Source organism: Helicoverpa armigera, chromosome 12 (assembly GCF_030705265.1).
Source record: "Helicoverpa armigera isolate CAAS_96S chromosome 12, ASM3070526v1, whole genome shotgun sequence".
NCBI lineage: Eukaryota > Metazoa > Arthropoda > Insecta > Lepidoptera > Noctuidae > Helicoverpa > Helicoverpa armigera.
In genome coordinates, this window is record NC_087131.1 from 6272215 (window position 1) to 6296434 (window position 24220).

The following is a 24220-nucleotide window of genomic DNA, read 5'->3' on the forward strand; positions in this document are numbered from 1 at the left end:
AGTGCTACTGCTGATTCTCGAACATTTCAGAGTGCACACATGCGAATACACGTGATTGCTTTTGCGCATGTGTTCATTGTCAGATCGTCGACGTCGACGCCCGCGCATTACTGGGCCCAATGTCACCTCCTCAACCTTGCCGCGCCGGGTTAATCTTCAGGTTGATGACCGGTTTTATAGATTAAGTACCTACAATGTATAGTTTATGAATTGGGACACCTCAATGAATACATCCGAAACACGATTTGTGATACGTGCAACTCCGTGCAAGGTTCCAGATTGGGACAAAAAATAGAAGATGCATAAGGTTAGAGCAACAAAACAAAAACTTGATTTGGGAAAACACACCTTTGATATGGGCTATAATAACAACTTTTCTTTTCTTTTTTGGGAAGGATCTAACATGAAGGCATAAATTCGATTTAGGTAATTGTCCCCTTCAAAATGCATGTCTGATGATCTCTTTGACAATTAGTACCTACCCAAAAAAGTGACGGATATGATGAAGCTAAACGCTAAAAGAATTTCAAGGTGATCCCCCTACGATGAGATGAAGCACCGAGCTATGTCAAAATAAATTGGGCAAATACACAGATTTTTATCTAACATTTTTGCAGACCATGTTTAACGATAACACCATTCAGACATCTTAATCAGTTCATTACCCTTACTGAGGTTCGATTCAAATTGCATCGGAAGCCTTTATCTGTAGATAATATACCGCAGGCGGGCGTACCGTCTAGCCTTTTACAGACAAAACTGATACTTTCAAAGGCAAAGATAGATTCCTGATATGACTCATATTTCCAGTAACTTATGGAACCTTTGATTGAACGATTTCTTGGCTCATTTAATAGTTAATCACGAAGTAGTCCACAAAAACACGTGGGAGTGACCACGTAATTGACACGTCTTATTGTCACAGTGAATTCGATTCATCTATTCAATGGGTACAATTCTGCCTGTGCTTAGGCATGTTGTACACTATAGCTTTGTAAGACACATGATTAATCACACCTATAAATAATTTCTTATTTCCATAGTGATCTAGGAATGCAGAGAAAAACTATATTCATTAGTCATTTACCTTTCCGCGTTGATGTATGAATCAACTGAAGGAAACGGTTGCTATGGTAATCTTAGGTCTTGTTGCTAGTTACCGGTAATGATCTTCTCTCTTCGGATAACAATTATTTTATAGAAAATTGTGTAATAAGTGAAGAATTATAAGAAATGTGTTTCCTTCTGAAATATGGATCTAGAACACCATAAGAGAAGACCCGCGAGGACTGGTACCCAGATTAACAATAAATTAAAAGCTATAGGTAAAAAAATTGTGTTTAGGTCGTTAGTCAAGTATGTGAAGGAAAAGAATCTGCAAACTACAAAACCTACTTACAGCACGTATTGGCAAGGTCAGTCACCTCTGCTATCTTTGGGATACCTACTAGATTTTTGGAGTATCACGATATCAGATTAGCAAATTGATGGGCTCGGCATGTGTTATATAAGACCTGCCTATTCCTTCAATTTGTTGAATATTCTTCGATACTTGAACTTGCAACTTACGCTACGCAGTTCAGTGGCGTATATTTTAAAATACTGTAATTATATTTGGAATGTTGCATTCTTATTTTTTGCGCTCATCGCCATTCGTCCGGCTCTGAGTCAAGGCCGTTCGTTCTCAAGTTTAATTCGGCATTCGGCTCCAATCGGTTACCGTCGGCTACCGTACATTAATTCGATACTATTAATGTTTAATTCAGCTGCGGTTTTATTAGGTTGGTCCGATACTAAATCAAGTATACCTATAAAACCAAATGACAGTTAATGTGCTGGTTGAAGATTAGGAAAAATGTACTAAAAATGTCTTAAATTGAAATTTGTTCAAAGTCTGAATAGAACAGATGAATTGTTGGAGTTCATATAATTTAATTAATACAACTTCTTTTGTATTTTTATTAAAGTTGTGACGGTGACGACTTTTTGCCCTTTATAATTTAATACTTAAAGTGTACCTACGTATTAAATATTCGGTTAAATTAACCAAATAGTTAAGCAAATTAGGTCATACAAAAGTTTCACTGACCCTGTTTTATTTGGGAAGGTAAACTTAACAAAAGAATTAATATTTCAGTTAAATATTTAAATTAATTGAATTTGTTAAAATTTAATACCAGCTGGTGACGAAATTCTCAATTCGTATTTTTTTTAATTACCTATGTAAAAACTGTTAAAATAAATAACAATATTTAAAAAAAAATTGGAACCTGAAATTTCTCGCTTAAGTAGGTGTTGATAATTTATTCATTAGCCCTTGACCATTTCTCAGGTGGAATCAAATACTATGAATGTGGAATCCCTATAAATTCCTCTTGTATTCCCTGACCTAACCAGGAAGTTCAAGAGGTTTTATTGGAACGCTCATAGAGTAGGATAATTTCCACAATTAACATGAAGACGTGGTTACAAATGCATGCTCATGTTACATGCAGCGCAAGCCAGAACGTCCCTTATTTGCATTAGTCTTTCATGTACTAAGGAATCGTTAATGGATAAGCTCATTTATTTCTACGAAACTATTATTTCGAGGCAGAATAACAAGCTCGACGAAAACCTTGAAATCTAATTTACGGATATTTTCAAAGCCTTTTAGTATCTATTTGTGACGTAAAATATTGCCACTAAAATATATTAGTCTTAAATATTCAAGTCATTTTTGGTATATTATGCTATACATCATATTAGGAACCAAACTTTATATTCAACAGTTACGATATATTTTAATTTTGTGTTTTCTGCGAGCATACCACATCCGCGAATGCTCAGTGCTATTTATAACTGCAGTGGACGTTGGATAGCCAATCGCAATGTATGCAAATGGTCTGGTAACTCAGGTACCGTGGAAATCTTTAAGTGCCGCCGACGATTAACGAATAGGACATACGCCCGGATCTTGAAAAAAGTGCAGTTTTACTACCGCCGCAGTTTTATTGACGCAAAATTAAGATCCTTATCGTGAATTTGTAATAAGATGACACATAAGATTAAAATAGTTACTCTGAAGACGCCGGACGCAGAATAAAAAGGAGATTTTTATTCAATTCCGCTATCCATAAACTGACCCAAAGTTTTTAAACAAATCTCTAGCAGTGATTGTTTTTCTCGCTAAATTTCCAATCGCCAATAAATTCATCCAATTAAAGTTTGCTCATATCAAGAGTTTTAAATTTTATATGAGAAAATGACAGTCGAATAAAATCGGGAGTTAACATAAAAATTTACACTGAACAAGTATAAAAGCGTGCACGCATATACCCGGGTTGAGCACAATAAAAAGAGTTGCCATATTTCGCCAAGTTCCAACTTGTTATGATCAGAAGGTAGAATGCGATCTGCGATGTGAAACGCGCGTTGTGATTGTGCAAACTTTTAAATCGCGCTTCTGTAACGTCGCAGCAAATTTCCTTCAATAAAGCTTAGACAAATATAATAAGTCGGAACTTTGGTACGATGAATTTTAATAAAAACGTTTCAGACGAGTGCAATCCTTACGGTTGTTAAAACTTGATATTTTACGACAACCATGTTTAGCATTGTAGTTCGTCAGAATCTGATTCAGCTTATTGATGATAACAGTTCCGTGCTGCTTGTGTGGACAAGGCTTTACTTCGCTAAGTACGGATCGCATTTAGCGTTCTCTTTTTAAACTTTAGTCAGTTTCTTTTTGCAGTTTGTCGAAAGTTTTCCTTCCTGTAACATTTTACCGTGAAGCAGTTTCCACGGGGGCGATCACATCGAGTTAATAAGTTCCCGTTTCGATGGCTTCTACGTTTTAAACTTTTAGGATATGAGATAACAAGCTAAGAAAGGGAGACGCCGATTTGGCTAAGTCCACTTTAAGATCTCAGTGGATTACGTTGTTGCCTTCGGTGAATTGGAAAATCTTTTCTTTCGGACAAAAGCTTGTTAAAACATTGTTAGCAACTTTTACATTATAATACAAGCACTTACATACTTTACATTACATGCAAAGTTTAACATAATCAGAAGCTTTAAAGATCTATAGATAACGAAATCTTTTTTATTCACTTGACTTTTATTTTCAAAGTATTAAATTGTTACAGTACACAAGGATTTCTTTGTCAAATTTTTGAAACCAAGCAAACATTTTCTCAATATGGAAATTACTAAATTGATCATCTTATTCTGTATATTTATAACATCCATTCAAAATTATAATAATAGTCATAAAACTAAATCATCTTCAACCCATCACCTCTCCTAAAGTCATCTATCTAAACTGTCGCCATTTTGCTATATTGGAAAGTAAGTTGCCGAAATTTCTCGAAGTTTTCGCGGAAAATTCCAATGTACTTCGGCCGAGACGACGGGCGCCGTCGGCTGACGACAGCCGAATGAATGAGCTAAGGATTCGGAGATCTACTATGTGAACTCGATCCTCTCTACATTTTCCACCTCCGTTGGTCCTTCTCTAAAGTCACTGAATAGATAATGCGCGAGATAGTCGTTTACGCGAGATGTGTGACGACTTTGAGGTTCATAGTAGCGTAAAAGTTTTCGTATAGGCTTTGCAATCGGTATCCATTATAATTAGACCTATTTCAACCTTTATTTGACAAGATAATTAAATTAGATTACAAGGTTGCTGTTTCAGCACTTATTTGAATGAAATATCTTTATTTCACACAAAGGGTTTTACAAACATTTTTGATGCCAGTGCAGTCTTTCGGTAGGTTAACAATCTTAGTAGGTACCTATTCTTTGCATTCACATATTTTGATTTATTCATTTGAATACGAATGGTTGTAGGAAATGGTAATAGGATTTTTGAGGGAAAATCTCCCTACAATAGTTTTGTTCTCACATCCCCCAACCGTTCATGCGATCAACGTTGGCCTGACAACTTAATTTTCATGATTTTTCCATATTTTCATCCGAGCGATTGAATTTGCTCAGCGGTTTCTGCTACACGATAGTTTGTTTCGAATAAAGAAAACGAATTATTGGTCGTTCTATCATTCCTTTATTTGAGAGGTTTGAGAGGTTGTATGTAATATTTACGATAAGTTCAAATATGATCGCTTTTTTCTACATTTACAGACCACTTGATACGTCTGAAGAAGTTTATAACTTCGTACATAATTGAAAAAAGAGACTGCCTATTTTTCCATAACTTATTCATGAACAAAGTTTTCCCTAATGTTGCTAGTTGAACAATTTACCTGGCGAGTAAAAGCTGGCGCCCAACCGGCCTTCATATTTTTTCTGTTCCACACCTAAATAATCCGGGTACCTAATAGTTTTCACCTATTACCGCGGCCGGTCGAAATTTATCGCTTTCGACTGTTGATTTATCTCTGAACGGACCGGATTAACTACCGCTAACTTGGCGATAGTTAAGACTGCTATCTCTGGTGTTTCAGGGCGAAAGCTCTTTCCTTTTATCTAAATTGGTCCGCTACCAATAAAGATTCGCCGACGACTGTCGTAAACCATTCTCCCCATACGCTTCATTATGGGGCAAACTTTCAGATATGATGGAACAATTTTATTGTCCACCGATGTCGCGAGATCTCTATCGGTAATGGGATTTGGTGTCATGAGTTCTACTGTCGCTATCGGACACCAGTTTCAGAAAGATTTAAAATGTCAACTTGCGAACTGCTAGTCGGCAACATTGTACCTGCGTGGGATAATGGTTTGAGTCGCCGGTGCGGAGTAAGTCGAGAAATTTTGCATAAAGTTCGGTCCGTTACAGAAGAGTATTTTTAACTTTAAATGTTTCAAATATTTCAACAATGTTACTATTATTTGTGCTCATTTGGTGATTTCGCTCAACGTCTTACTTTAGCGTCCTTAATTGTTACTTATATCTGCGACTTGGATTTTAAATAATCATTTAAAGCACATGCTGCGTTGTTTGTCAAATACTTACTGGGTAATTCAAATAAATTACGTACAAAAGTAAAAACTTTATATCAAGTCAAACAAATGCATTTACAAATTACGACCAAAACTTAGCCATCAAAGGGTTAGTTTGGACACATTACCGTTCCACCCTAATGGAAAATAGATTTGGTGCCCCAAAGATGTATAAATCTCGTCCTAATTGAATTTGTCATAAAAATTGTAAGTTTCTCCGCTCCCTGGGCCACATTTCACCAAGTAGTTTTAATCCATTCTTCTTTGAAGGGAACTTGTAATTCATTGTGAGTGCTAAGTTTGCTACGACTATTCCAGATACAAAAGTTTACCCCTGCTTCACCTACGCTGATGTAATCCTTTTATTAGACATTCAGGTTTTTGTGAATAACAGCATTTCTGTAAGCGTGATTAATAGCCTTGTCCTAAGTTTACTTTTGGCTGTCGGAAAGAGATATTTGCACTTTTTAAATTGAGTAATCCCAGATGAAAATTAGCATCAACATTTTCTTATGACTTGTGCAATAATGGATTGCTTACATGGAATTTGATTAAGATTTTTATATTGAGTTCGATAGGCGTATGTACAACCTTTGCAAAATACCTACATTACTTTTTTTTAGTTTTGTCTTGAAGAAACTTATCTATCCCCGTGGTCAGTGGCGGCCCTAGGGGTGTGCCAACTGTGCCTTCGCACAGGGCCTCGCGATTGGGGGGGCCTCGCGCTACAACCCACACTAATATAAAAAATATATATCTAGTCCAAGAAAAAAATATGCGTTTTTTCTTTATTTATAATTCATTCTGCGTTTACTTTTTGAGTTTTCAATTTAACAAAAAGTTGAAACACCAAAGTAACAAAAACAACTGGCTCTCGATCCAGTCACGGATTCTTTTTATTTGTGCTTAATTCCGCGTTTAATTTGAGAGTCCTTAAACAAACAATTTAAAAAAATTCGCGCTCGCTACGCTCGCGGCTGTTCAATTGTCAGTACGGTTCATTCTAACATGATTAGAGTACTTTTATGTCCCAAAACTCAAAAATTTTCGCGCTCGCTGCGCTCGCGACTTCACTTTTTGCACTGTTGTTTGCTATACAAGTTTAGGTGCTTTAGTGACCCAGAGCTCAAAAATGTTTGCGCTCGCTTCGCTCGCGGGTGCTTTATTTTCCACTTCTTTTATTTTTTCTACCTTTTTTAGCCAAACCTAGAAGGAAGCGCCGATTGTAAGTCCTTTTATTAACAAGAAAATAACTCCTAGCTCGCAACACAGACTTTTCACGTAGGACAAAGGGCCTCGCATAGACCTGTCGCACGTAGCCTCGCAACGGCTAGGGCCGCCGCTGCCCGTGGTAGATATAAAAAAAGGAATCTCAATTAAGCAAAACTGTGAAACTAATACTTACAGCTTTTTATCCTCATAACTAATACAATAGTTTGCTTCAAGCAACATTACAAGAGCACAGCCTTTTTTTACCATCACTCACCACGTGCTCCTGACAGGTTGTCAATGACAGCGCATCTTTTGTTTTACAAGGATAAAGATACCGTGGAGTATGGGTAAATTTACTATTAACATAACAGATAGTTTGTATAAATATTATACCTACGTTTATTATGTACTGTACCTTTTATCGCGGATAATAGACACATCTATTTCTGTAGAAGAATAATGTGGACGAATCAATTCAATTATGTCGTCAATTTGCATTGTTATGCTAATATTTAATTATTGCAAATTGTATTAGGTATCTTAATGAAAAAATAAAAATAAACGTTATTTTCCAACTTTTTTAGTATCGTTCTCATAACAATGTGTTTGCAACTTAAAATAGCACAACAAATATTAACCTTGATAGTACCATTGTACATATTTTGTTAATTCCCAGAAGCTATTTTTATCTACTAACAAAAAACACTTAATGGACTATCTTATAAAGATCATTAAAACAACTAGTTTAGTGTATAAAACAAATTCCTGAACATTTGCCCGGTACATAAAACGATAAATTAAACTTTTACTACGGACAAGACAGACGAACAAAATCAAGAATTTTCGTAAGCAAATTTTAAGGCGTACCAAAGGATCTATCGTAAAAAGTTTAGCTATTCCACGGGTTTACGTATTTCGTCCCAATTACCAGTTGAAAGAGTGCCAGGCCCAATAAATCAGGGGACGTACCTTCGTATTCCTGTGACATTGTAACTTGTAACTTTGCAACAGTTTTATACGACAGAACTATGTCAATCTAACTTTTAAGATTATCACTTCCGCGTTCGCCTACACGCTACCTGCTTGTTTATAGGGTTGAAACTACTCATAACTTGGATTTATTCATACTAATTTTAGTATTTTTATAAAACTTATTTATAGAACCTCGTTCTCCACAGTCGAATGAGTTACATACAAGCCAGTTTGACTAATCAAATCAACAGTATTTTAAATAAAGAACAAGTAGGGACGTGTATTCATTAATCATGATGCCCAGACACTGCAGGTCCAAAGTCCTGAATATAAATCATACGACTCGAGACGTATTCGCAGCAAGTGTGATATCAATTGCATCAAATGTGTGAATGGTCGGCAGGGCAGCCCTACCTTTAAGGCTGCCCTCCAGCGATGCAAAGCCACGCGACTGAATAGCGAGAAGTTTTATTTTTATTGAATGTACTTTCAGTTTTATTTCTTTTATCCTGGGTGGGTGAATATAGTTACATACCTATTAAGTCATTAAATAAAGAATTATATTCTAAGCTTTTAAAGTTTTACTCGCCAATTTTAAGAGAAAGAAGATGGTAGTCGGCTATATGTCGAGATGGTCGCAGATTTAATAAATTAATTGGCACAAAGTTTTTTTTTTGTGTATTAGGTACATTTACTTGAAAAATCCCAAAATACCTTACATATTTTTTATTTCTTTTCAGCAAAGTTACATCGCGACCTTATTAGGATTTTTACAGTATAGCGCAGCTTTTCCCGTGGAAAGCGACCCCAGGCTGGTGGCGTCAGTGTGGCGCGCGTTCCCCCCGCTACCGAAAAAAGTTGCAAGTCGATGGGCGGCGCCGGCGAACATTCAAATTTATCGATTGTCCCGCGCGCCTCATTACAACATTCCTCAAAACTTACCCACTCACCAACTTAGCCCTTTAGCCCCACCACTATAGCCACATTACTTTTTATACCCCCACCGATGAAGGCCGTTTTTTCATCGTCAGTTATTATTGTCTGTTAAACTTTAAGTGCTTGGCGGCTAACTTTCGATGTCTTCGTGATTTACGACGAGCCGTTTCAAAGTGTTTTATCGAGCATAAATGTAAGTTCGCTACTTGTTGAGACTGAAGGTCGAAGCGGGTTATGATCGTAGTATTAGTGGGTCAGTGTTTTATAGGCTGCTTCAATGCGTTGGATGGTCTATTTTCGTAAGTATCGTATGGTGCAAATAGCTTCCAGTCCAGCTTCGCTCAGTCTATTAGGAAAACGTCGCCGTCGTATAGAAGTCATACGGTGAAAAGCGTTCGTAATTTGAAATAGTGTTAAGTGGAGGAACGAAGGCCATATATCTAGTGAAGGAAGGAGCGATGTCGTCGAACAGTAGTTTCGCATCTGCGGGTGTGGAGGGGGTAGTGAGGTGGGGGGGCAATGATCCATTAATCTGGCAGAAGCCCATGTGGCGCCAGCGACGTACCTGGCGACGCGACGCACGGACGCCTATCTAACGACACAGATCGTACATTTTCAACATGTGCAAATATGTATAAAATAAAAATTTATTGAGTGCCGCACTCTATGGGGAAATTGACGTTCATGCGATCCGTTTGATGAATGAAGCTATGATAGTCTTCTTTCAAATATAACGTTTTATACTGTGGAGTGATTTGTAGGTTGACAGTTTAGGTTGTATGGAAATATGCATGGCATAACTGATAAATAACTAGTTCTTCTTTCATGAAGTTTAATTTTGAAAATATACTGCTACTTCACACGTAGCTTCACTAAAAAAAATTGTTATGTGTAGTACCTACAGACTTTCAGATTATGTAAATGTAAATTGTGTAAAATATAAGTTAAGTACCACACAAACTTTTACTTTTCGATGGCAGCACTAAATGCTTAATTTTCATAATGTTCAATGAAACACTATTTCTGTGACAAGCCATCAATCCGCCCCTCGTCATAAATATGAAGTCGGTAAAATCGTCAGACATGACGCATCTACGTGATTACTCCGCTAGGCGTAGTAGCGAGCGCCTAACTACCGCTGCGCTACTTCCACTTTCTCCACATTCCGGATATCATTCCGGGTAAGATTTTCCGTCTATTTATTGCTCATACGTAGTACTACTGACTCACATGAATACGAACCACGGCCTCCGTACTAGGTTAATGAGACATTATTCCTCTACTACGAAATCCCAGTATCCAGTACGCATCCATAAAACCCTATCACCAACTACACTATTTTTTGATGTCATAGTGATTTACTTAGAAAAATAAAAGCACAGTTCCCTTAATACAACTGTAGCTCCGGTAAAACGGTATGATAATTGTGGCAATTTACGGAACGCAATTCACTAAGTGGAATATTTTACTTATCCTCCAGGCGTTCCGCAAGGCACGACTACCTACCAGCTTATACATTGAGATGTATTGCTGGCATTCATTACTGTACACGCGTTCTTATTAGGTAGGAAATCGATGCGTTGACATCAGCCGATCGTAATGCATGACGATTGTTTTGACGCGATGCGTGTAGACACTGTTATCTGTCAAGGTGCCCGATTTTGGTACAGATAAAATCGACGCTCTAACTTATCGTCCATTCCCCGTGTGAAATACGAGCTCTTTTCTAGTTTGTATGAAATTTGTATGCGAGCATGTAGCATGCAGGGTGCATCGAGTTATAGCACACGGAAACAGTGGCGTCGCCGCCACCCATGCACGGTAACTCCGTCGCCATATTTCAATCGAGAAATTGACACATAGCTCTGTCGTAACGCAAACTTTCGTGCGAAAACTTCAACCTGGCATATTTACTTAAGGTATTCTTCTCGAAACATACCGATAGCTCCTTGACGAGTGAAAACTTTTATTCATATAGATAGGTCATGCTCTAACCGGTGGAAGTTTTCACATAAATTGGCGGTCATTCGACGCGAATATGCTGACTGAGGGGGTAACAAATATGCCAACTTGGGTTGTTATAACAGCGATATGTAAGTTCTGTGATACTTCGCCATTAAGTTTATGGAAACGACGGTCGAGATTACATCACACTTTCTGAAAGCTTTATGTAATTCTTCTTTCTTCGTTATCTCCCAGGATAGTTACTGGAATAAAATTTTCCACTTATCCGAGTATTCACATCCGTCTATTAATCAAGAAGACAGATTTTATGGCAGTTGTAGAAATTCATCTTTTGGTTCGAAAAGCGAATGAAAAATTCGAACGCAATCTGTCAAACGGCTCCCTAATTCTAATTTAATTAGCGGGGAAGTTTTCACGCGTGGGAGGAGACCGAACGACAATGACGCGTTAAAATGATTAATTTTTGTAGAAGCGCCTCTGATACTAGTACGTTCCCGAGTGCGCCTTCCGAACGAACGATTAATCTTTCTCTTTGCACCATTGTACCGCGATCCCGGTATTTTTTCTGTCTTACAATACCATTAAGAAACTGCCACGGCTAGTTGGTACTTCACAGCTCTTCCCACCGTCTCATCGTTAGGCCCATTGAAGGATTGAAAAGGTGTTTGCGTTCGTCTGCGGCAAAATAGGTTTCCCCTTCGGTTTTTAAAACGTTGTCTCGGAATCACTTAGGCTTCGATAGTTATTATACGCCGAGAATGAAATGTTTTAAACTTCCATCGTCATCCGCTAACAATAGATCTAAGGAAAAATTTATACAGTCATTCCTTGTTCGTTCAATTGAAAGATTCTATTTAAAAGATTTTTCTTTCACTCCTACAAGTTTTTGGGAGGTTTCTTTCAAGTGAATGCGTTTTATTGCACTCATGAATAAATTGGTACATTCTTGAACATTGTTATAATAAAATCGCACTGCAAAGCATCTTAGGTGGGGTCAAGAGCATGATGAGCAGATGTCGAATTTAGATCTGGGAACTCGCCAACTGTTCCGGATTTACTCGGTCATCTTACATAAATTAAAATCGCTTTTTATCTATTATATAAAAATAAGTCGGGTTTTCCTCCCTGACGCTATAACCTTAGAATGCACGAACCGATTTCCACGGTTTTGCATTCGTTGGAAAGGTCTTGGGCTCCGTGAGGTTTATAGCAAAGAAAATTCTGGAAACTCGATGTCCGAACTCAACGCGTGCGAAGCCGCGGGCGGAAGCTAGTTTTTAATAAAATGCAATTAAACAGCATTCAATTTAAAGTTTTAACTTTAGATAAATATGTAATTTCAATATTTCACTGGCAGTATTGTATGTGGCTCTGTCTTCTTCAATGACTTAATAGCTAACTACATTAAATAGGTTTATAAGACTGATAAATATATCTAACCTGTTATTTTAGAAATGCATTTTTTGTATTTGGTACTTCTTCACAAAATAGTATAAGGTAATAAATGAACTAATATATATTTTGAAATATGTTGAATTGCAGCTACATTCGCTTGTAATGCACCGGTCATTCCGTGATTATGTGAGTGCAGTCATTGGACCCAATTATAATTCAATATCAGCACCGCACGGCCGAGGTCAGTCAAGTGATAAGCGTTACATCTTCCCCGGTACTAAAGCTAAGTGCTTTTATAAAAAAATATCCTTCGGTTCAAGTCTTCTATGAACCTTTTATACACAAAAGCAAACATTCGCAGATTAATAAATGCAGGTCTCTATTTGATCAACATTGTGTTAGGTACCCTTTTGTGATAGAGTTTCTTATCTTCATCCAATATAATTTTAAATCTATTGCATGAATTCGATATTCAAACTTTGCTACACAAGGATAACTTTAGGACATATTACAAGAATACCTAAAAGCTGCCTACCTTTGCCTTTTATTTTTTTTTGTAATAAAATTAATAAATTAAAATCATGACGCACGTTTTTTTATACCATAAGTAACTCATGGGTTTGATTTATCTTACAGATCACAAAAAAAAATAATATGATTGTGATTAACTTTATTAGTTTCTAAAGTGGGTAATTTGGGTTCTGTTTGTCTTTCTAAAAGCTCTTAAAATGCACTTTGAAATATTAGATTTTCGCAACAATGTTTTATTTTTGTATAATTATAGCAACTATAATATTGGTAGCGTCTGCAGAAGTATTTTTGTTTCTATTTTACTCGGTCTACTTATATCTCGGATATAAACAGTAACTTATGTCTCCTATGTTCTTTTGTTGGCAGCAATTCTGTTGCATATGTCTATTCTGCGTACATCTTACACCTCAGCACGGTCGAGACATTAATCGGGCCATTAACGTGATTTATACGGAACCCAGATATAAATCCAAGAATCCGCGAGCTCGAGCACGCCTGTCGAATTTTTCTTATTCTTTGCGTAATGAATGAATATTGTTACTTATTGGGATTTGTTATATATGTTAGATTTTTTGTAACTATGATTTTTTGTCGGAATCGTATTCTATTAAGAGCAAATGTTATATATGAAAATTTGTGACACTTTTTCGTCCAACGATTTTCCAAAGCTTCTAAAAAAAATTGTACAAAGCAGTATGTTTTTAGCCGGTGGTCAGGCTTAGGTCTGCTTTAGCAAACTATAGGTGAATGATCAATGCTTTTTCTGTTATGAGGCCTACATTATGGCCCCTTTTATTTGTAGTAAGATTTACAAGATAAGACTGTATACGCGTACATACATAGTATTATGAATAAATTGATAAACATGCACAGCATGTCGATTCTATAAAATATCACAACTCACTTCGACATCACTCTCACTTCGACTTCGATCTAAAGGTAGAATTCCGTGGACGCGACAATAGTCAACCTATGAAAATGTATGGCACCGTTGTCGAGGCCCGTGACAGTCGCGCGCGGCCGACGAATTTCGTAAGCTGCTCGCGGCATTGTCAAAAATTTAATTCTGGTTTTACTAAAATTCTATAGATGTTATTAAGCGCTAGACCATGTTGAGAAGCGTACGGCCGCGAGCGGCTCACGAAATTCGTCGTCCGCGCGCGACTGTCGCAGCCCTCGGCAGCGGTGCCATACATTTTCATAGGTTGACTTTTGTCGCGCGCGGCTGCGACAATCGCGACCCACGGAATTCTACCTTAAAGTTTCGTGATTGACATTGTCAAACTACACTAGCGCTTCACTATCGAGCGTGTTGACAAGTTGAACTAAATCAAAGTCGAGATTTTGACAGATCTGTCTAAATCTGTCTATCTATAGGTAGGGGAGAGATGGGCAGTTGGGAGACATGATCAAATCAGAATAAAAGGGGTCCTTTTATTCTGATTTCTGATCATAGTTTTTTATTGGGTAGTTTACGTTACCGACTGGTAACGGTGTTCATCCATAGACTATCTGTCATTTCTGTGAGTTGTCAAGAACAAACACTCGTAAAAGTACTTAAATATTTTGTTGCGGTTTCGGATCGTTATAAAGAAAACTAATGAAAGGTATGTGTATTTTCTATTATTAATTATTGATTGTCAAAATCTCCAGTTACAATTATAGTAAGTCGATGCAATCCACACCTATTATACCTTTAGAAGAGAGTACTACAGCAATAGTTAATGGGCCCCACGTTTTATTTTAGTCTAATATGACCGGGACCACCTACGTAGGTTGACAGGTAAGTAACTATTTTTTATTTTCTAGTTTTCAGTGCACATAAGATAAAACCGTTTAACTTAAAAGTTTTTACCGATTTTTTTCATAAACTAAGTCAAAGTGTCCAATGCTCCCTATGGTAGGGAGGCTTGGACATACCATGTAATGTATAATTTGTAAATTTTGCTCTTCTTCGTCAGTGAAAATTTGTGAGGTTATAAATCTGCGCGAAAAATCCTTTATAGAATCTTGTTTCAGGTACCGTTGCCAACTTGATCTAGAGACTATTATATTTAAAATAGTGTTTAAATAAAGTTCTAAGTGTTTTAAAGTGATTAAGTGCCTACCTTTAACGATGGCTAGAATGTTTTGCTTAAATCTTTATTAGAAGAAGCTCATGCTTTAGATAATTTAGAAAAGCGTCAACAATCTGCTAGAATTCGTAGTTTATCTTTATTAACTCGCGATGATGACTATGTGAGCATATATAGATTGTCAAAGGAGCTAATTGACCAACTGGAGTCTGATTTACTGCCCTGATAAAGCCCACAAAACGTCGAGGCAAAGGACTTACAACTCGTGTAAAAGTAAGTATTGACACAGTTTATAGTTGAAAAATTGTAATCAAGCACACAATAATAAGAAAAACACTTAGTTCTTAATAAGGAGTATTCCCTTTATGTGGTTTCCCCGCCAGCTGATATGTTTTCAAAAGACTCTGTACTTCAGTTATAATATTGGTATTCTCTTAAGCATGAAAATAACCAAATTGGTCTCAATTTTGTTTTCACTAAATCAGATAAAGTAGGTATTACATTTTTATTGATTTATTGTTTCACAGATACTATGTACTTTATCATTCTTGGCTAGTGGCGGTTACCAGAAGGTTATTAAAGAGGGCATCAGAACTTATTTATCGCAACCGTCTGCATCTCGTTGCATAAATGAAGTAGTGGAAGCTCTGAACAATCCGGCCGTAGTAAAAAATATATAAGGTTTCCTCAAAATCAGCAAGAAAGGCAAATTGGCGCTGTCAGTATTTTTTCGTAGGGTAAGCATAGATTATATTCACAGCACGAATTTAGAGATTTCTGTTTATTTTATACTTAAAAGCTGCCTCAAATTCCTTACAATAACAAATTATAACTAAAACATCATATTTAGCTAAAATTCTGTGTCAAAACTGATAAAATTAAAACTGATTAATCTCGGTTGACATTTTGTCGAGTGGGGAAGTCACTAGCACAGCATTGGTCGATGTCGAGCTCACTTCACTTCGCAAGTGATTAGGTGATGTTTACAGAATGCAAAATCAAGGTCGTTCTGAATCGAATGCGAAGTGAGAGTGAATAGCGAAGTGAAATGCGAGTTGTTGTTCGAATTTTATAGAATCGACGTGCAGGCAGGCCTTGGCCCTGTTGCGCCCGCTGGGGTTGCTGACAGTATTCTACTTGTGTAGCCCTTTCATTTGATACCCATATTGAGGGGGCTGTGCCATTTTGTGCCGGCGGCCATATTGGATTTAATTAAAGGTGTATACAAAATTTCAGACCAATCGGTTGACAGGAAGAGGGTGAAATTTGAATTACTAAATTTGATCCAAGAATAAATAATAAAACAAACGGGGTGAGCTAAATAAAACCGTTTAAATATCTCGTAATGTTGAAACTGATTGTAATTTTTAGGAAAGCTCTTTCATTATATCTAGCCGAATATAAGAAATGGCAATAAAAGTTGATAATGATCTGTAAAATCTGATTTTTTATGCAATAAATTGTGAAAAAGTGCCCATCCCTCCCCTACCTCCCCTAAAGTATGAAATGACATTACGAATCGAAGTGAAATGCGAGTTGTTGATCGAGTTTTATAGAATCCCAGTACAGGACTGAACACCTATAGCATATTTTTACAATCCACTGCTTATTATTCTAATCTCGTAGTAAAGGTAGAACTTATGTCATGAATAAATTCAAAGCAGATACAAAAACAATTACATTAATTTCATGTACTCAAAATTCATGACAAATCATCAAAAGTTGTACAAATTAATTTTGTAAAGGTTGAACTTCTGTTACAGAGCAAATTAATTATATAACTTGTGTAAACCGTTTGTTTGGTAGACCGTGATCAGTTTCCTTAGTAGAAAATATATTAACACTAGGTAATTCTATATGGGTCACTCACACAAACTGAAAAACTATGGAAATTAAATAAGATAATTAATATTCAGGTATCTAGTACAGAGATAAAACTTTGATGAAAACTTAGAAACAACATTACTAATTATGTTGTCAAATTCGATAAACTTTTCGTTCATTAGAGTTCCATTATTATTGTTTGAACTGTTGTTTCGATATGAAGCAAAATTAGGCTAAATCCCATACAAATCCAGTGAAGGAATGTTGTTCATTATTTCGCTAACTCTTCTCAGGTGAGCGTGACAAACGGTTCTTAATGACGTATTCAAATCAGGGTGACAGCGGGATCCGACCTCAGTACAATCGAATTACGAAAATTCCAATGTTTTATTAAGTTAAACTTTGCTTCGGCAGCTCTAAGTGAATTTATTCCTACTTAGTTATCGGCTCGGGAAAAGTCATCTTGCTAACGTTTCGGTAAGTTGAATAATTAAATTTGTCAGTGGCGGTTGACACGTCACCGGGTTTCTTCCAAATTTCTTGGGGCCGTCACGTTTGCGGCCCCCCTCGGGCCGACGCCCCTTATTGTGTAATCCCGATTCTCTAATTTGAATTATTTATTATTTGATTTCACACTTCAGAAATATTTCGAACGCTTTATATTTTTTTTCTTTTGCCATTTTATCAATGCAGACTTTGATTTCTTCAAATCGAATATCGATTTGGGCGATTGTAATTAGACTGACTTTTATTTGATGTTTATTTAGGTGCGTTTGTATGAGTCTATTACAATAAACGTTTCATTTCATCGTTAAGCTTTTAGTTAAAAGTAGCAGACAGCATAGCTTTCTCTGTCATTCAAACCGCTTCTCCTATGATCCCGAGGGACAACTGAGACATTTAAATTAAATGGATGTGAGTGGACTCTACGTTTGCCGTTGTGGCATCTAGAGTAAATTTATCTAAATCTACATCTACAGTAACCTTCAGCCAACAAAAACCTTTTTCTTGAATCTTTCAGCAAATACCGTAAATCGAATTGTAATCGAATTCTCATAAAATATTAATAACTTTTCTGAAAACTATATAATGTTACTACATTGTTACAATGTTTCGACTGTCATTTATTTATTATGTACTATATAAGTTCATAATAGGAGCTGAAGTTGCAGCTACACGTGCGCTTAGCCAATACTCACCTACTTAGAGCAAAGTAAACACAAAGGGACGAGAGGTTAGTAAAACTACGTAGAATATGTATCGTACGTTCGGCAGCTTCCATAATTTCATTCATCTAATAACAGTACTAAATTTTTATATGCGCATACATTCAGCTGTGACGCATTGTCTCAGGACCGAACGAAGGACGTAGGGGAGTAACTATTTTACACTTATGTAACTTTCATTGATCAAACCTTTCTGTAAATGGACTTATCTCGGAAAGATACCAGTTTGCCACAAAATGTATACTTTATATATTTTTCAAATAGGTAATTGTATATCGAGCACTGTTTCAACAGAACTATTAAAGAAACTACGCACAATCATTGAATATCTACTGCCCACAATAACAAAATTTCCGTATAAAATAATCGAAAACAGAGTATAGTTTTGTAATACATTAAAATTCATTCTGAAGGTCCATCGTGTGTGCAGCGGGAATGTCAACCTAAGAGAACAATCCCGCTGAATTATTCAACGATCGATTATACTGTTGCTTCGCCTTTCCACGCTCTTTTGTAGGTATGAACGTTTAGACTTACCTATCTGAAAATTCGAATACTTATTTCAATAAAGTATTTACTTAATAACCTTTTCTATGATGAAATTAAATTGAAACCACTTTTTAAATAATACGCGTAATTTGAAGCCTCCTAAGTTATCAGAACAAAGTTACTTTATTTTATGACACTCAATGCTCCTTTCGAGAACGCCAAAGCAGGATAGAAGTAAACTATGATGTCGTAACTAATCAGCAGGCTCGTCAATTCACAGCTATTGGTCCCAGAAAACAAGCGAAGGCTATAAAGAGCGGAAATCATAAGCCATCGCTCGAAGATTGCGTAACGCTATATAATAGCGGTGGAAATTCGACAAAATTTAAGTCGGTGGAGCATTAAAGGGGACTGTAGACAGCGTAGACGGTTAATTCACCCCATAAGGGTCGCAGTGGCGCCAAAGATCCTGCCGTAGACAAAATTCTAAGTACGACGTCTTGCCCCGGTTTGTGCGACGATGTCGCGATGTTCATTTAACAAAGTGCTGGAATTGGCACACTGCGATATATTCCTAATTTGAATCGTATCTACCCTGTATAATTAAAATTATACGAACTCGACTTGTATAATTAAAATACCTTATTCAATTCCAGTTTTGAATGCAGCTACTTAGTTCTAATTAACAAGTCAGGTAAGCGAAGAAAGTTGGAACCGGGTAATAAAAGGGAGATGTGTGTAATTGTTATTGTTTAAGTACGCAGTGGTTTACTGCGGTTGTGTGTAATTAAATGTGCATAAATGTGAATGTGACCTATATTATTAACCTGTTACGAATAGCAATTATTCACTACTTCTGAATCACTTAACGATGAGTTTCAGCTGAAAAAAGAATTGTGTTTCTATTTATTCATGCGGATGTCGATGTTGTTTGATGACATATATTTATTTTTATGCGGGATTGTAGGCATGGGGTTGAGATTTTTTCATAAATTTTATAAAGGTACCGATTCACCGAAGATTTATAGTTGTGTGCAAGACGCGACGCTTCACGTCAGATTATATTCCTCGCATTCGCTGTACAAAGTACCGCATTCGGTACCCGTTCAATCTTCACCGGAGCGAGGAGAAATACGGCCGTATAAACCATAATATATACCGCCCAAAAAAAAAACAGGTAAATTACATGAAAACTCCGTACGTGATATCACAGTAGCAGAAAATTCGATTAACTTAGTTGCCTGTCAGCAAACTATATATCTTTACTGCCCATAAATTATTTTCATGAAATTATTATATAGGATACATTAATATGGAGGCCTCTATAAAATATAGTAGGTATATGGGTTTTCCTATACCTATTAATAGGTTTACGAAGATAAATAAAACACAACTTGTGATGAACCAATAAAGCAATTATCCTTATTTGACATAGTAGGTACTGGTAACATAGTATTACAGTTTTATTGTATCTATTTATTTTTAGGCAGATAGTAGAAACAATCAAATAATTTCATAAATTATTACTTTAGATTTAGTCGCAAGAATTTCTTTTAAATCGTATAAAACCGAAAATCGGTGAAACCATAACTTATCACGCATTTTCACGTTCCACTCGCTTTTGTAACTCGAAACTCGTCGCGAATGGGTCGAGATTTTATACATCGGTGACAGGGGCGTTCGAAGATCAACGCGAGGTTGTCACTTTTATAGCTCACGTAATTCATGGTAAGGGCTCTTGGCGACAAATCCATCAAAGCGTCGACAGGCCATTTGTTGCGTGTGTTTTCACGCTTGATAAATCGCGGGAGTTGTCCACATTTACTGGATTTATGTACACGTCCAATTGTTGTACATCGCATAAACTTAATTGGTCGTACTTAATAGGTACACTTGTATAAATCATTATATAATTTATTCCATTCTGTGGCTTTACTCCTACGATTCTATTATTTAAATTTTTGAAAACAAAATATTGAGGGCACCACGAAATTCATATGACGTAGTTTGAAAAGTCGGAGCGGTATTCTTCAAAGTTTTTCCATAATAAAACGGTACATTGATAGTGGTATGACATCGCAAGGGTACCCAACACGCTACCTATATTGCGCAAATAGAAGAAATGGTTTCTTTCATCGACACATGCATAACATTTCAGTGATTTGCATAACAGGTAGAGGTAACCAAAATTTATGCGTTCTCGCTGAAACGTTTAAATGACAGACATTCTTGTTAAACTACCCGTAAAAATCCGTTAAATTTTGTATAAAATATGGATGAGGATATTTTTTGTTCCAAGAGTTGCATTTGGAAAAATGCACATAATTATGTGAAGTGGAGTATAGCTACAGTTTACCATAAGTGGCAGTTCTCACAGGACACGCAGATATTATTTATGGACTGTTTTATAGCTTAACTTCATTCGTTGCTGCGGTCGCTTTTATTCCTTCGACGGGAAAAAGTTGCAGGATTTTATTGCCGGTGTGAGATAGGACACGTTATTGCACTAACTTCTACGGTAGCGGGAATTAAAATAGTTTTTTTTTGTGGTCAACTGTGACCAAGCCCGGATATCTCAGTGACATTTGCGTTTATTGCTTTCATTTTTAGTGTCGGCTTATCTCCCTAAACTGACTACCTACAAGTGTACCTCAAGGTGTATGAGAAAACATGTACCTATCTAACCGTACATACCATTTCCCTCCTATGTTACCTATCTATAGTATAAAATGATATTATGGGTTTTTTGTACACATGAGTAAAAAAACATGTAACAATTAACATTTTTACACTACGATTTAAGATGAGTTGTGGTTAGTTTAATTATTAATACTCATAAATTAGCAAATAAGCGTAAAATTACTATGAATTCTTCACTCTCGATTTTAGCCCTAGGTAGAGTAACTATTATATATCATTTTATTTATTTAATAATTCCTTAAATCAATAAGCTTTAAAAACACTGGAGTAGCCACAATTGTAATTAAAGAACATCAATCTTTACACCTGTCTACCATACTTGTCCGTATTATATAAACTGTACTTTGAAAGCTAACGATCTATATTTCTTTGCAGAATTCAATCAGACATAACCTGTCACTACACAACCGGTTCATGCGGGTACAAAACGAGGGTACGGGGAAGTCATCCTGGTGGATGATCAACCCTGATGCGAAGCCAGGCAAGTCAGTCAGACGGCGGGCAGCCTCCATGGAGACGTCGAAATTCGAAAAGCGGAGAGGCAGGGTGAAGAAGAAGGTATGATATCAACAGTCATTAATGTAGTTGCAAACCTCTTTTCAGTAGACTTCGTGTAGATAAATACGTGCACAACTTCTAGACACATTTTCTTACATTCTTTTGGAATTTTATGATTTTCGATTTTTCATAGTTGCTTGGTATGACATAATATATTTTAGAATCACGTTTCTATTTATAGGCCGAAATATTAAGAAACGGTGCAACAGCAGACGCAACCCCAAGTCCTAGTAGCTCAGTGTCAGAAAGTCTCGATATGTTCCCAGACTCACCGATGCACAGGTAACTATATAACCTTTTATCTAACAAATATCTTAGCGAAATGTTCGCAGCTTACAATAGAACTTTAGACAATTATTTAGAAATGTAGTACCATCTTCCAAGTGATACAGGTAGATTAGAAAAGAGTCCAAAAGAGTAGTGGCACCAAGCCAATAATGGTAACGGTCTCGGACGCTGTTTCACGAATCTAATTTGACTTTAAAGGCACAATAACTTACCTACACGGTTAATGCAGAAGCGAGTTTTGCCAGAACCACAAATACTGAAGAGTAGGTACATTATTAGTAAATAACCTTACCTTCTTGAGAATATTGAAATTTTACGACTACTAGAAACAAAGTGAGGCACGCATGTTACGCGTACTCTATAATAAAACCATCGACGTAAAGCTGCGTTGACCAGACTAATAAAATTGAGTTATTGCAACTCTGCTACTTTATGATAGAAGGTTTTAAATCATTCAGAACCATTAGATGATGAGTTATGTGGATGCTGAATCTCGTCACATTTTTATAGCCGATTTATTTTATCTGGATTACGAGAGTCATCGACATATATTTTCAATGGTTCGGTGACTGTTGAAGGGCCGGCCTATAACCCGTATCTTACCCCACATTTTGTCACTATTTGTAGTAATAAAGATATTTCTGAGATGACCGCCGAACCCCGTTATAGTGATCGCTTCATTTAGCATACAAATTTATATGTTAGTGACGACATAGGCATTAGATTTGCATGCTCCCCATTACACTTCTTGTTTGAGATTGTATAGAGTCCAACTTAGCTTTAAGGTTTATTTCTGCTAACCATTATAATTTTTTGCGTCTCAATTGTCGATGAGGAAACGATAAGGCTGTATAATTAATAATACCTGTTTTATTAATTATACAAAAGTACCTTTACAATAGGTAATTTAATTACACACCCTAATACTCATCGTCAGTTAAGATTGGTATAGTTTTTTTGATTGCTTTTTCGCTTGCGCGTAGCAGTTTCCAGTTGTCGCCGGACTTCCGTCCGAGGGTGTCTTCCAACGCGTCGTCGTGTGGCCGCCTGTCTCCGATCCCATCAATGATCACGACAGAACCTGACTGGGGCCCAGAGTACACAGACTACACGTCCGCCAACGATTACTCGCAAACGGACTTCGGACAAGACGAACTCGCTGGCTCTCTCGCCGATTCCATGAAACTGGCCGGAACAGATCCATTCCTCAACACGTAAGCATTTTGTAGTAAGCTTAGTGTCGACGTTGGAATTTTGGTTATAGTCCAAAAGTTCGACCTCGACCACTTATTCAGTTATTGTCGTAAATGCCTTGCCCTAGAGTACGCTTTGCTTTATTAGATCTCTTTAGATTCAATATAATATATGAACCAGGCTATTGATTGGATATTTTGATATTGACAGATTTTATGTGGCCTTTGAGAGAAACTGGCCTTTGAATTTCAAAACAAAACAATAATTAATCAATTAACTAATTAATAACGCCTAAGAAAAACTATTTCAATGTCAGTACAGCTTCTAGAATATTGTTCTAAAGCACTGTTTTCACCAGGTACGTTCCAACGACGTCGTCTTCGTCATCGGGCGGCAGCTACCGGTACAGCCCGTACGGCGGGTGTCCGAGGCACCCGCACGGGGGCTGCGCGTGTTCGTCCCTGTACACGCACCCGACGCACCCGGCGCATCCCACGCACCCACACCAGCACGCACTCGATCACTTCGTCAGGCCACCCCCACCTGCAGATCCTGCTGATATTATGCAAACAGGTATGCTACAACCCTAACCTAAAATTATACGTGCGAAGACTTAATAAAAAAAAAACTAATTGTATTTCCAAAAGTATTGCTAATTAACCATGTCTAAAAACAGTTCCTTTTACAGAAAACAATCAGACGCAAATGGTGACGACGTCGGACGCAGCTCTGATGAATGGTGGCATGATGGTGCAAACGGGAGCGATGGGTCCTACCACGGTTATGGGACAGATAATGGGTGCCCTGAACACTGGACTCGCGGAAGACCTTAACATTGAAACACTCGAACATGGTTTCGACTGCAATGTTGATGAGGTAAGAACTACAACCACCCTAAATTGACTAACC

General features: G+C 37.0%; 1 protein-coding gene across 3 annotated transcripts in view; it reads left to right on the plus strand.

Moving 5' to 3' along the window:
- Positions 1–24220, plus strand: part of LOC110373652 (forkhead box protein O) — a 77990-nt gene that overhangs the window by 42037 nt on the left and 11733 nt on the right. Inside the window, exons 3-7 of one of the 3 annotated variants that reach the window (XM_064037102.1) lie at positions 21647–21829; positions 22011–22111; positions 23101–23331; positions 23670–23884; positions 23988–24187. In XM_064037102.1, the coding sequence (XP_063893172.1) occupies positions 21647–21829; positions 22011–22111; positions 23101–23331; positions 23670–23884; positions 23988–24187 (930 nt within the window). The remainder of the gene's footprint in view (positions 1–21646; positions 21830–22010; positions 22112–23100; positions 23332–23669; positions 23885–23987; positions 24188–24220) is intronic. The other 2 variants (XM_021330996.3, XM_064037103.1) reach the window with 2 other exon arrangements.